This window comes from Theobroma umbraticum, unplaced genomic scaffold (genome assembly GCF_002168275.2).
Source record: "Theobroma umbraticum cultivar Fairchild unplaced genomic scaffold, ASM216827v3 scaffold_130.0, whole genome shotgun sequence".
Lineage (NCBI taxonomy): Eukaryota > Viridiplantae > Streptophyta > Magnoliopsida > Malvales > Malvaceae > Theobroma > Theobroma umbraticum.
This window is the reverse complement of record NW_018397264.1, coordinates 2,791,727-2,805,915: the sequence shown is the minus strand read 5'-3', so window position 1 is coordinate 2,805,915 and position 14,189 is coordinate 2,791,727. Positions and strand designations below refer to the sequence as shown.

The following is a 14,189-nucleotide window of genomic DNA, read 5'->3' as shown; positions in this document are numbered from 1 at the left end:
GTTAACAAACATTGACCTCCCCCTACCCTCTTTTTGGGCCATTGATGGATGGAGCTCATGTCCGACTTTTGATTCTACTCCTTGATTGTGTTGCTTTTATGTGGGAGGACTGTGTCCGTGTTCACATAAGAGAGATTGCCAAGATGTTTATGGATGGTAGACTTGCAGTAAAGACTTTGCTAATTTTGTTGAAAGAATGAGTATTTCTCTTTGTTAAAAAAAAAAAAAAACTATAAATAATTGTGTTCCAGTTAGGCCCCTTTTTTTGTAACTTGGGCCTTGAACCTAGGAATGTTCTGGGCGATTCTTTTCTGGACTTCCTGTCTTTGAGCTTTAATTTAATGGTCTTCTATTTCTTTGGGCCTTCAGCTGGCCACATTGCACGGCCCATACTTTTCTCAACCACTTTAAAACTGGTACTGGATATTTATTTTTCATCTATAGCACAAACAGTTGAGCAATTTTGCCTAAATTCCAGGACTGCGAATAAAGTAAAATTAGCCTAATCCTTCTCTTTTTTAAAAAAATTTTATTGCGAAACCTTAACCAAATTTTAACTGTTTTGACCAAAGCAAAAGCCCTGAGGTTGGTTGCAGCTTGGATGTTGATGCATCAATTTATGCCACAATTCATTGAAAAAACATAGCTGCTCCCACATCTCTGCAATGATTAGCGGCGGCAGTTGATATTTTGGTCCTAACCTTAGATCCACGAACACCAATAAACTGGTCGGTTTATTTTTCTTCATCACTTTATTTTCAATATTTTTATTTTTTTTAATTTTGTTATTTGCAGGGTCATGAAAAGAGTTTTTATTTTTTTTTATTTTTACATTTTCAATGAGAAAACCAGAAACTGAACTATAAACTTATACTCAAATTTTCATCTCAAAAACAAATTACATATGTTTAACAAAAATATCATTCAGGGAATCACTATTTAAGCCTACTACCTCTTGGAAAATTATAAAGGTAGGTAATATACAGCTAATGTTTGTTAAACTCTATAGTTTGATAATGTTTGACAAATCTCACTTCTTGGACAACTTCAAATTAGTTGTTAACAATAATTGCTTTCAATAATCGATCATCAACACTTTTTTTCTCTCAATAATCTCATTTTTTTTTATAACTGCCTATTGATATAAATCAAAAATTATCTCAGTCAGTGCAGTTAAATAATTTTAACTCTTGTCAATGAGACTTGGGTTCTCTTGTAAATACACATATTGAGAGTATTATTAAATTTATTTCATTTGGAAATGATTTTTTATATTTGAAACACCGAACGATGAATACTAAATTACATCAGAAATCAAAATAATTAATGAAAAATAACCCAAAGATAGAATTCCGTTTACAACTCAATTCACTGAAAAGACAGTTAGGTATGGGGGTGATAAACATAGCAGTTACTGCCAAGATAAAAAATAAAATAAAAATAAAAAGAACTAAACCCAATCTGTTAGGTCAACACTCTTTTTTAAGCAGTCAGTTGAAAGCAAAATCCTGAAAACATCAACCACCACATTGTGCTTTGTGGGCGGTGAGTTGTGACAGCTTATATTCTTTCTCATGTCGTTTTCATCATTCCAAATCATAAATTAATTGGTCAATTGGTCATTGTCCTGTATCTAAAACATCAAATCAACTTATATTTCAATTCGACTACGTTTAGATTGAATTTCTTAACGAATAAAAAAAAGGAAGTGGAAAACAGAAAAGTCCCCACAGACGTGCAATAACGCTACAGAAGTCTTCTTTTCAATGAAAAGTTTCAGACTTTTAAAAGCAACAACGTAACTTAGTAAGCAGCTGCCCATGTGAGAAAACTTGCAAGCTTAGACCCACCACCCAGCTCATTAACAAGCAAAAGCATCAAATATAAACAGATTATGCATTAAACACAATATATCTTGAAGGCATATACAAAGCTCCCTAGAGAATTTATTTAAGTAAAAATCAGAACATAAAGAAGAAAACATGTTAGCATAGAATACTAGGGGAAGAAAAAGAAAGTAAGTTTTGCACCAACCAAACATGATTGAACATAATTGAAAACAATAATTATACATTACAATGAAAAAGGTCAAAGAATATGATACACTTTTACTCCCCCCACTTCTCCAAAACCCTTTTTCCCTGTGTAAATGCTCCACCAACAAAACAAATCAATTGGTTAGCTTTTAAAAATTTTAATAAGAAACAGTAATTGCTCAATTGGCTCAGATTTAGCACAACCAAAATAAGATAACAAACTGAATTTGATAAGCATAATATGACCATAATACTCTTCGCTATCAACAGGACTGCAGCTCAACCTGGCTTTTTCACCCCTCATCCCAAATTTTACAGTGCATACTCTTCAAAGTTATGTCGGTTATTTTTCCATTTCCATCACCGGCAATCTGATGAGCCAAATGAGTCTGGAAATCCTGAGGGTTTTGCAGGAATGCTTGACTGGGTATCGGAGTATGATATATCACCATACATTGTGGAAGTTCCCTCATCTGCTTGCCATCTTTGTAGAGCCTGTGGAAGGCTCATGTGAAGGTCAATGCCTGAGTTTTCTTCATCCTCATGGCTGGTAGGTTTCCACTGCTCAACAAGAGGGCCCAACACATTGACTGCATGCCCCATGTCAGGTCGCTGATATGGTTCACGAGCTGTGCAGTGCCCTGCCAGCTCAGCTACCTTGAAGATGCTCGCCATGGTCTCTTCATCACAGTTTATTGTTTCATCAACCACTTTTGGAATGTTGTCTTTGTTGATTAGAAGCCTGCGGAACCAAGTGACCAAATGTGACTTTTCATCAGGTAAGGTTTCATCTAAAGCTTTTCGGCCAGTGATTATCTCCATCAAGACCACCCCAAATGCATAGACGTCCACTTTAGTAGTCACCCTTCCAGTTGCTGTTAAGATTAAAATGAATATAAGAAAAGAGTATATCTGTTTAGAAAATTTTACATTTAACCCAAACAACAAAAGGGGGCATAGTCCAGATCTTCTCCATAAATTGACCTACTTTACTAGTTATAGAGCTGTTCCAGTTAGCAGAATTCATTAAATTAAAGAACAATGATTAACATTCAACATCAGTTGGCTAGCAAGCAGAGGCTTTTGTTAAAATAAATTGCTCAACAAATTTAAGGATATGAAAATATTTTGTAGAGAAAAGCCAGGAAAAAGGAGAGGACAAAAGAAAATATTTTTTAGTTACCAAAAAGACTGGTTAAATAAACCCAAAGAACGTAATTTGAAAAACAAAACAGTAAAAGCCTTTGCATACCATGCCTACTAAAAGACGCTCCTATAAGTGTCATCTATTCTCAATGCTAATAAGAAGACAATTCTTTCAGTCGACCATGATTTCAATCTCTCATAAGAATACTGAACATTCTTTCAAGCCTAAGAACTCACAAAGCATGTTGTGGAAGACATTGTCACCAAGTCTACCACCTTTTTACCCTCCCGAAAGAACAAACTACGATGTGAAGAAACTTAAGTCTAAAGAATATCTTGTTAGCATCATTTCTAACATGTCTAAAGCAGATAATATCATGAAGAGCCCCAGTTACAATATCTGCTAATATCTTTGGTATTCAGGGAATTGGAACACCTATAATAACATTGACACAGTAAGGATACACCTAAATTACTTTGATCAGTTTGATTTTCCTGGAGCAAATTGTTATCGAATATATAGAACTAAGCAGCTCATATACAAACTTAAAGAATTTCCAGATGAGGATCCACGTACCAGCATATTCAGGAGCAAGATATCCAAATGTTCCTGCCAATCGTGTCTCCACAGAGTACTTTCCCTCAGGTGCATTCTTAACCAAGCCAAAATCTGCAACCTTTGCCCTCATGTCATCCCCGAGGAGTATGTTGGAAGGCTTCAAATCCCGGTGAATGAAACTTTGCTGTGCTAGGGAGTGCAAATACTCCACCCCACGAGCAACATCAAGTGCAATGGTGACTCTCTGCTTCCAGGTAAGTGGAGCATAGCCATTTTCCCGCCATTCGAAGAGATGCTGACCAAGGGTCCCTTGAGGCATATACTCATAAACCAAGAGCCTCTCGTTACCATTAATACAGTAACCCAAAAGTGCAACCAGATGCCTGTGCCTAACCTTTGTAAGCACTGCAATTTCAGCCTGAAACTCATTCATTCCTTTCGTACCTGTCGCCACACACTCCATCCTCTTGACAGCAATCTGTGTGCCATCATGCAATTCCCCTTTATACACAACCCCAAAACCCCCTCTTCCTAAAATATTAGCCTCACTGAAATTATTGGTCACCTGTCTTAGGACTTGCATTGAGATCACAACATTTCCACCCTCAAAGAAATGACGATCACTATGATCACCACTACTCTGGCTTTGCATTTCACCAGGAACTCCTCCATACCCATTCACTCCACCACCCATTGCCCCATTCTTAACTACTCCCTTCTCAGCATCACTGCCTTCCATCTTCCCAAATTTCCCATACCTCTTGTTCACAATATACTTATAAGAAACAAAGCAAACAACAGCAACGAAAATCAATACACCAACAACAATACCTACAATCAGAGCAATTGAATTCTTACCATTGCCACCACTTTTGGAGTTCCCATCTGAACCTCCACCTGATTCTCCAGAATTAGAAGTTCCTCCGTCACCAGAACCACTAGATTTTCCAAGCAAACTATTCCCCGAGGAAACAAACTTTACTGAACTCGAAAATTTTGGGATGGCTCCACTAAGATTGTTATTAGACACATCAAGAAGCTGCAAACTATTCAACTTAGCCAGAGTATCAGGAATTGAACCTGTCAATTTATTGTCATTAAGATTCAAATTCTTCAACGCCGTGAGATTCCCAAATGCTGGAGAAATCGTCCCAGCCAAAGCTTTCCTTCCAAGATTCACCGTAATCACATTCCGTTGTGAATCACAAGTGACAAAAGACCAACCACAAGCATCATTTCCAGCCCAATTATCAGAAAGGAACACCGGGTACCCAAAACCACTCGCAATCTCAAGCATTGTACTAACCTGAGGATCACAAGGATCCCCATTATTCGTACAGAAATTATTGGTTCCATTAACAGTAACTTTCTCAACTGATATAGGAAACTTGGGTAAAGGACCCTGCAATTTATTATTAGACAATGAAACATTCTTCAAATTCGGAAGATTAATCAAAGATTCCGGGACAGACCCTGTTAACTGGTTATCCCTAAGCTGCAGATCGAAAATACCCGTACATTTAGACAAATCTGGGATCGGACCCGTAAACATATTTTTATGAAGCCAAACCTGAGACAACTGTGTCATGTTGGACAAAACTTCTAAAGTACCCGTGAACCCAACATTCTGATTGTTGATCCAAAGATTCTGAATCATGGAACCACCAAGAGAAGCCGGCAATGTACCGTTCAAACTGTTGTAAGACAACCTTATACTTTGTAAACTGTTCATAGATTCGAAGAAATCAGGCAAGGCGCCGTACAAGTTGGTGTTGTCTAGTTGAAGTTCGACGAGGCTTGTTGATTGGGATAAATCTGGGAAAGTCCACGGACTTAGCTTCTCATTTTCACTCATACTTAACGTTTGTAGACTGGTCAAGCCTGAGAACGCGCCCGGGGAGACTGAGGTGAACGCGTTGCTGTCTAGGTAAATGGATTGTAAGTTGGAGAGGTTTGTGAAAGATGGGATGGCCCCTGACAAAGAGTTGCGCTGAAGAGATATACTACGGAGTTCCGATAAGGCGGAAATGTCCGAAGATATGGCTCCAGACAGGGACTTGGAAGACAGGTTGATGGAAGTAACACGGCTGGATTTGTCACAATTTACGCCTGGCCAGCTGCAGTAGTTGGCAGAAGAGGTGGAAGACCAGCCGCTGGGAAGGGTACTGAAGGATGAAGCTATCTTTAGAATAGTTGCGCCGTCGTCTGCGGCCGCAAGGACGGCGGAAAGAAGGAGGAGGGGAAGGAGGAGATGGTGAAGGTGGTTGGACATTTTGGTTAAGAAACCAAAGAGCTTGATTATGCGACAACTTAGGCGTTGGTTCGTTTGAATAAGGTTGCCTATTTTTTCGGGGTGAAGAAAGAAAGAACAGAGTGTTTAGGGTAGGAAAGAATAGTTGGGGCAGAGAAAATGAACAAGAATATTGAGAGGAATTTTATTAGTTGTATTTCATTCACTTGAGGTTATTTATTTTTTTATTTATTTTGTTTAAAGAGAATATCTTAGCTGTTTTTTAGTTACCAATTTTATAAATTAAAGAGAACATTGAAAGAACCTTCCTTTAATGATGCCATGAGTTTTGATTTCAGATTCCATTCTACTACTAATATATTGCCTAAAATTCTTTTTTCTTCTTTTATGACAATAATGTTTAATATAATATTTTCATTGTATGGATATAAATTAAGATTCTTTTTGTATTAATTTTTTTTATTTTTCTCTCTTTGGTAAAAAAATATAATAGAAGAAAATAAATAATAAAAAGGTAAAGGAAAAAATATTAATTTAACATAATTTAAATAAATGCTAGTAAAAATAATTTAAAACTCTTTTTAATTTCCTTTTAAAAAGTCTCGTACACTCGTTTATCTCATTAAGTTGAATTTGTATTTTTTTTCTTAAATTGATAAAAGTGTCGTCATTAATAATATAAAATAATAAGTGTTAAATAAAAAAACAATTAAAAATCCTTAATAAATTATACTCTTAACTAATAAGAATAAAATAACATAACTATAGCATTAAGATTGCAACCAATCATTCTCCAATCAGCTTCATCGAATTAATTTTCATCAAATATTTGATTGTATTTATCAACGAGCATTACGCAAGACATTACTATAACTTATAGGAATAAAGTTTATGTTAGATTAAATAATTGGTAAGGTGCGATCCAATTTTAGCATTCAATCCTTAGAAACGTTTTGCAAATAAATAAAAATATTAAATATTTCCAACGAAATTATTCTTGTTCCCCTGTTTCAGTACCATAACTAATTGCAACATAAAAGAAAAAAAAATACAAAAATGCAGTAGTGTTAATAAGTGAATTTTGGATGGTGTGGGGATGGGCGGTGCGGTCCCACCAAAAGGACAGCTGTTGCTGAGCAGATGTGTAATAATCAATCAAAAACCATAGCAATAAAACAAGCTCTACACCGCAGTTTTTGCCTCCTTTCGGAACCATTCTCTCGCTTTCCCTGTCTGAAAGTCGTACATACATTCTTGTTCCTGCGGGTAACCGCGTTTCTGTTTTGTTCTTATCTGCTGTCAATTTGTAGCCGTTTGATTTTTTGCTGATTACGCTCTTGACTCTTCAATCTCCTACGAAAAACAAAACCCCCATAATCCTAAACAACCCTACAGCCATAATATAAACAGAGTTGTTCCTATTTATTATAATGCATAGTGGATGATTTTAGGCTTTCTATGGTCTAATAATTTGGCCAAGGTACCTCATCATGTTACCCATTAAAAAAGGGGCTTTAATAATGTCCTTTTGAGAAAACTTTTCAAGAAAAGCAAAACAAGTTACTGTAACTCAGCAAAGCAAAGTTGGGCTTTTTACACATGATTAAAATGTTTCACTTATAATTGTACTACATCGAAATAAAACCACACATTTTCTGATTCCTTTCTTTTTCAATAAAAAAAAATCTAGGACATACAAAAAATAATAATTTGGTTATTCTATAAATGAATTCTATATAAGGGTAATAATTGCTCAATTGATTTTACGTAATTTTACCACTTGGTTACATTTTTTTTGTTGTGGTAAAATATTTAGACATTTAATATATTGTAATATATTTAAAACTAGTAAAATTAAAAAAATTTAGTTAAAATCAGACAAACTATAAACAAAATTTACAATAACATAGTAACGTAAAGGTGACTAAAATCCCAGATTCATCAACGTGACTTGATGGATAGTTCATGATTCAAATCATACATTCATCCACACTCACGATTCGAAATTGTTAGGCATGAATTTATGTGAGCAGTCAAGGATATTGACTTCAAGATTGCCCGACCAAACTATGCTTTCTCTTATAATAAAGCATAAAAAATAAATGAGATTGGACCAATAAGTTAAGATAAAAATACAAACTCATTCAATGAAAACCTAACTTAAAACATTTAATTACACTAAATATAAAGCACTACTATAACTTAATGCATTTTAATTGGCTCAATTATGATATCCGGATATAAATTTTAAATACAGAAATTTTGTAAAGAAATCTAAACTTAAATAGTTAGTCATAGCTATGAAATTCATTCATTGTCGGTAAATTTTAAAAAATCTTAAAGTTCAAGGAGAAAAAATAAATTTATTTTAAGTATACTATAATTTGACATGGCAAATCTTGCTAATTGGGATCTACTATCTATATTAGGCCACTAATGATATAATCCATCTAAAATCAAACCCCATAACAACTATCTCTCCATGACTTCATGTGAAAATTTTAACTATTTCTTTTGACCTGCAACCCTCTCCTACTGATCTGCTCACATAATACTTTTATATAAGATTATAGATGGTTGGATTGTTTGACTAATTTCATATCATGTAAAGGAGGTAGGCCTAAATGATTGAGAGAGCCTGCGAAATTTTAGGAAATTACATAGGCTTATGGACCTTGGATTGTTAACTTGGACTGGCTCTGGTCCATAAGGTTATTCAATTGTGGGGTGGAAATTGATCTAAAGCTAATCCACTTAACTAAATATAAGCCTAGGCCTAATTTAAATAGGGAATTTTTTTTTCTTGTTTTAGTTTGCATCTAAATATTAATGCGATACCCAAGTGAATTTTGTTCCGTGTTTATGGGCCTAGCACACTTTCAGTGTCATATGTTAGGATTAAATTATCTTTTGTTATTATTTTAATTACTTTGTTTTTTTATTTTACCAAATTAGTTATTACTTGCATTTTACTTTTGAAGGAGGAAACAGTTGACGTGTTTAGCTAAAAAAAATGCTTTTTCTTGGAAAGTAACAAATATGTATTTTTTTGAATAATTAAATTTAAAAAAATTCTTGGAAGTGCACGATTATAAGTTTATGTCATGTAATTATGTGATCAAGTAGTATAATTTTTGTTTTCATCATTTATTTTTATTTTTAACAACTAGAAGAAAATAAAAAATTATATTGATATGAACCTTTTGTTCAGGCAGTGTACGTATTAGTGTTCATTTACAAGAATAGTTAGTCTAAAACTCAATTGATCTCATATTTCTAAGAACAGAAATAGCCAAAGACACATTAAGCATAAACAATAAACAAAAGAAAAGTTTAATTAAAAATAATAAATAAATAAATAAATACCTCCTCATTAAAACATAAATAGTCAGATCGTCGCATTCCTATAATATAATAATTTTATCTAATCCATTGTTTTTCATAAGTCGCGAGAAACTTCCTAGTTTGTCTGAATCGACAAGTTCATCTCAAATCTCAAAAGATGACCGAAAGCCTTATCTTAGGTTTTTAGACGCACCACGTTGATGGCTCAATCGTAAGATTTTCTGGCCAAGACCACATAAACGCTTCCCTCCAATTCGCCAAATGCCTACGTAAGCCCTCGGTGTATGTCTCACCTTACAATCACTATCTTTGCCTTGAAGATAACCTTCTTTTTGGGCCAGAGTTAAAATATTTTTAAAAAGAGATTAAATAAAAAAATTAAATAATTAAAAAATATATAATTTAATTATCATTTATTTAAAAAATTAAATAAAATTTAAAAGATATTAGATATAAAAAATACACATTAACAATAATAATAGTATCATAAATATATATGATTAAATAGAATTATAAAAAAAAAATTTCTCACTCTTTGCGGTAAGAGTGAAAAAAAAATAATTTTTTAAACTCAAATGAATTGTCTCTTTACTTTGTATATTCTAGTTCTCCTTTTATTTTTTATTTTCCTCTTAAATTACTAATTTAACATATTGAGTTATTGAGTTGAGCTATTAAAATATAATATGTTATGATAGGTTATTAAATTGAACTATTAAGATATAAAATGTTATAATAAGCTGAGATTTATATTAAAACTTAATGGGTTTGGATTAGTAAACTTAGTTTTATTTTTAAAAAAATTTGATAGGCTTAACATATTAATTTAAAATTTATTTACTGGGTTTATCTAGTAATATGCTAATTATAATGACTCTAATTTTATTAAATAGTTTGAAGAATAAAACTAATTATTAAATAAAAAATTATTTTGAGAGCTATTAAAAATATATATAATAAATAAAATTATATTGAAAGAAATATAATTAGTTAATTCTATTAATTTGTATATATATTTTTATTACTTAAAGTTTGTAGCATACATACTAGAATGCATTGACTATTCTAAATAAAAAATAAGATATTGATGGTATCCTAAGTAACAAAGCAACATTGCAACTTATAGTTGAAAAATACATAAAAATTTATTTATTTTGAAAGATTCAAATTATAAAAAATAAAATTCACACAATAAAAAACGAAGAAAATAACAAGTAAAAAATAAAATTCACATATGATATAATAAAAAAAAGAATATAATTGATAGTTTATAAAAATTTATGAAAAAAAATCTAAAGAGATTTAAAATATATAAGTAAATAGAGTAAAAATAAATAAATAAATAAATTTTAAATTCAGTCAAATAAATAAAATTATTTTATTAATTATTAAATAAAAATTATTGTAAAAGCTATTAAAATTATTTATAAAAAATTAAAAAAAAATTAGATGATAATAAATTTTTTAAAAAAATTTTAGAGCGCCGTGGCCCCATTCCATAAGGAGGCTCTGCCCCTGCTCCCGATGGTTTGACCGTTTTTTACTCCTTCGTTCATTTTCTTTTTGGCTTTTCTTCTTCTTCATTTTTCATTTTTCCAATTTTGTTTCCCTCTTTATTCTCTCAATTTCTCCGTCCTCCAATATCATTCTCCAAAGATTAGCTAGCGAAGAAGGATTTTTGAAAGATTAGGTACGGAATTTCATAAATCTGAATATTTGTATCACATATTTGAGTTTGCCTAAATATGTAACATATCTGATCTACGTTTTGAATATTGGTAGCTTTTACTTCCCTCTTTAACAACGACGCGCCGGATATTAACTACCCTCGGTCTGATTTGAGCTGGTTTTTGCTCTCTCGCACTACACATATAGCTGAGTTTTGAGCTTCGGTTTAGGTACGATTTGCTCTCTCACTCCACAAATTCTCGGCTTTGCAAATGTTCAATATTTTTACTGGCACACGGTACTACTAGCTTGAATCCGTATACACTGGCAAAAATGGAGGTTAATTGATTAATTTGTTAAAGGTGTTCTTTTGGAATAGCATTGGAGGCTCTCCTCAAGCGTCGAGAAGATTCTACAAATGATTCTGGTGCTAGTAATTTCGTTAATATTTTGGTGGAGTTGTTTGGCTGTCTGGAAATGCAAAGAAATTAATGATAAAACAAAATGAAAATTTAGTTGACAAGTTCGATTTTATTTAATGGATTTTGCATTAGACAAAAAATTACTACTCGTTTCCTTAAGTGAATTGAAAATGCCTTGCTTTCCTTAATTTGTCAATCTCATAAAAAAATTCTCAATGGATTATATTTTTCCTTTCCTTATGGTATCGACCTTGTGTATGTGGCCGTAGACTGTATTTATGGAAATGCTGTATCCCTAATCCTCGAAAACTGCATAGCTAGAGTTTTTCTCTCTCTTGGCTTTTCCGAGTTCTTTTAAGTGTTAACCGCTAATTAAGTCCCCTCTCTGCTTTTTCGTTGCTTGCTCTGTTTGGCTTTGGACCCTATATGAATTTTGTTTTCCTGCAAAATTGTTGAACCTCCTTGCTCACCAACTTTCAGTTTATATTTTTATTTATTATTGGATAGTTTTTAAAGATTTTTTTTTCTCGTGTTGGGCTATTTATTTTGTAGCTTGCTAACTACATCTACTTGGGGATCACTTTGGCTGCTAGAGATCATTGTATTTCATAAACCACGGACACTTCCTAGGTTGTCTCAATCAACAAATTCATCTTAACAGAAGTGCTGTAAGCCTTATCTGAGTTTCTCACACGCACCACCCTATGATGGCTCAACCTCACGTCCTCCTTGTAACGTTCCCTGGCCATGGTCACATAACCCTTCCCTCCAATTCTCCAAGCACCTAATACTCCCAGACCTTCGTTTCATCTTTGCAAATACCGTCTCCAAACCAATGTCCCCTCTTGAGGGTTTAACATACGTTGCTGCCTACTCCGACGGTTATGACGGCGGGTTGGAACCCAATGATGATGTTGACCGTTACATATTAGAATTCAGGCGTAAGGGTCCCGAGAATTTGAGCGAATTCATTGGTGCTAGCATTGAGCAAGGCACAGGGTTCACTTGTATTGTGTATGGAATCATGGTGCCTTGGGGTGGTATTGGTGGCGTGGGAATTTCACATCCCCTCAACGTTATTTTGGAATCACCCGCCAGCGTTTTTGGCACCTATTATCATTACGTTAAAGATTATGGTCATATCATAAGGAAAAAGGTTAAAAGACCATTCGTCTATCGTCGAATTGCCAGGATTGCCACCTCTTGCTAGCCGTGACATGCTCTCGTTTTTCCTTCCTTCAAATGAGTACGATTGTGCTTTACCATCATTGAAGCACCATGTAGAGATCCTTGATGAAGAAACGAAGCCAAAAGTTCTGGTTAATACCTTTGATGCTTTGGAACCTGAGGCTTTAAAAGCGATTGATAAGTACAATTTGGTTGGTATTGGGCCCTTGATGCCGTCTGCTTTCTTGGATGGAAATGATCACTCCGATTCTTCATTCGGAGGTGATCTTTTCAAGGGCACAAGCGACTATATCCAGTGGCTGGACTCAATGCCAAAAAGTTCAGTTATTTATGTATCGTTTGAAAGCATTTTTATGTTGACAAAACAACAAATAGAGGAAATTGCAAACGGGTTACTAGCCACTGGCTATCCTTTTTTGTGGTTGATAAGGGAAGGGCTGGAGAGAAAGAAGAGAAACTGAGTCGTATCGAAGAATTGAAAAAGCAAGGGATGATAGTGCCATGGTGTTGGCAAGTTGAGGTTCTTTCTCATCCATCGGTAGGGTGTTTCTTAACTCACTGTAGATGGAATTCGGCCTTTGAAAGCTTGGTTTCTGGGGTGCCAATGGTGACGTTTCTGCAGTTGACAGATCAAGGTACTAATGCGAAGCTTGTGGAAGATTTGTGGAAGATTGGGGTAAGGGTGACTAGGAATCCTGAAGAAGGAATTGTCGTCGAAGGGCACGAGATTAAAAGGTGCTTGGAATTGATGATGGAAGGTGGAGAGAAAGGGGAGGAATTGAGAAAGAATGGCAAGAAATGGAAGTATTTGGCAAGGGAAGCTGCCAAGGAAGATGGGTCTTCAGTCAAGAACCTTGAGGCTTTCGTACATGAGCTTCGAAAAAGCTACTGAGTTGACCTTTCCTGCTTAGTTAATTTACTGGCTAAAGAAATTTGAGGAATCAATTTATTTTGGCGGGTTCGCTTTTGTCGTTTGAAATGTATTTGCAACTACCGGTCTGTGAATGTGATTACCACTTCGAAACTGTGAATAAGCTATACTTAAGAATATGTAAGAGGTGGTTGTATGTCATTATCTTTTCACAATTACACTGTATACTTTATTAAGTACTACATTTTCACAAGGAATAAACAAGTATATATATCCATCTCATCAACTAATTAACTCTAATTTGCTTAAAATTAATTCCCATATCCATCAAGGGACTTTGTCATTTTTAGACTAATTTGACTAAATTAGATTTATCCATAATTCTGTGTACATAAACATACTTGTTAGGCATTTCCCTTATACAAAGTTTAAGACAATTTGTCTTGTGCAATTTCTCTTTCTCTATCAGTCTACAAGTTACATTTCAGAATGTGGTTGTCCAGACTTGTAGACTAAATTGATGTGTTTTCTTTCAATTTGTCTAAAAATTGAGTTATGTATGCAAAATTGAGTCCTTTGGTTTGTGAAAGCTACCACTGTCGTTTTTGACTATTCCTTGGTGCTTTACTTACATTAAAAACTATCTTGTTGAGCCCCTCGAGTTATTCGAAATTAGTCAATTTTTGTTGAGATTAAAAATAAG

At 34.0% G+C, this 14,189-nt stretch overlaps 1 protein-coding gene and 1 pseudogene across 2 annotated transcripts; one reads left to right on the top strand and one right to left on the bottom strand.

Annotated features, from left to right (window-relative positions):
* Window positions 1–2,022: 2,022 nt before the first annotated feature.
* LOC110421184 (Leucine-rich repeat protein kinase family protein) lies at window positions 2,023–6,186 on the bottom strand. The gene is made up of 2 exons (XM_021434696.2): window positions 3,760–6,186; window positions 2,023–2,911 (listed from the first exon to the last, which is right to left on the bottom strand). Exons 1-2 carry the CDS (start codon window positions 6,011–6,013, stop codon window positions 2,397–2,399), a joined length of 2,769 nt encoding a protein of 922 aa, XP_021290371.1. The 5' UTR covers window positions 6,014–6,186; the 3' UTR covers window positions 2,023–2,396.
* Window positions 6,187–10,891: 4,705 nt separating this feature from the next.
* On the top strand, window positions 10,892–13,768 carry LOC110421772 (phloretin 4'-O-glucosyltransferase pseudogene; annotated as a pseudogene). Its single transcript, XR_016351553.1, has 3 exons — window positions 10,892–11,027; window positions 11,120–11,235; window positions 11,980–13,768. The product of XR_016351553.1 is annotated as a phloretin 4'-O-glucosyltransferase pseudogene (transcript).
* The last annotated feature ends 421 nt before the right edge of the window (window positions 13,769–14,189 follow it).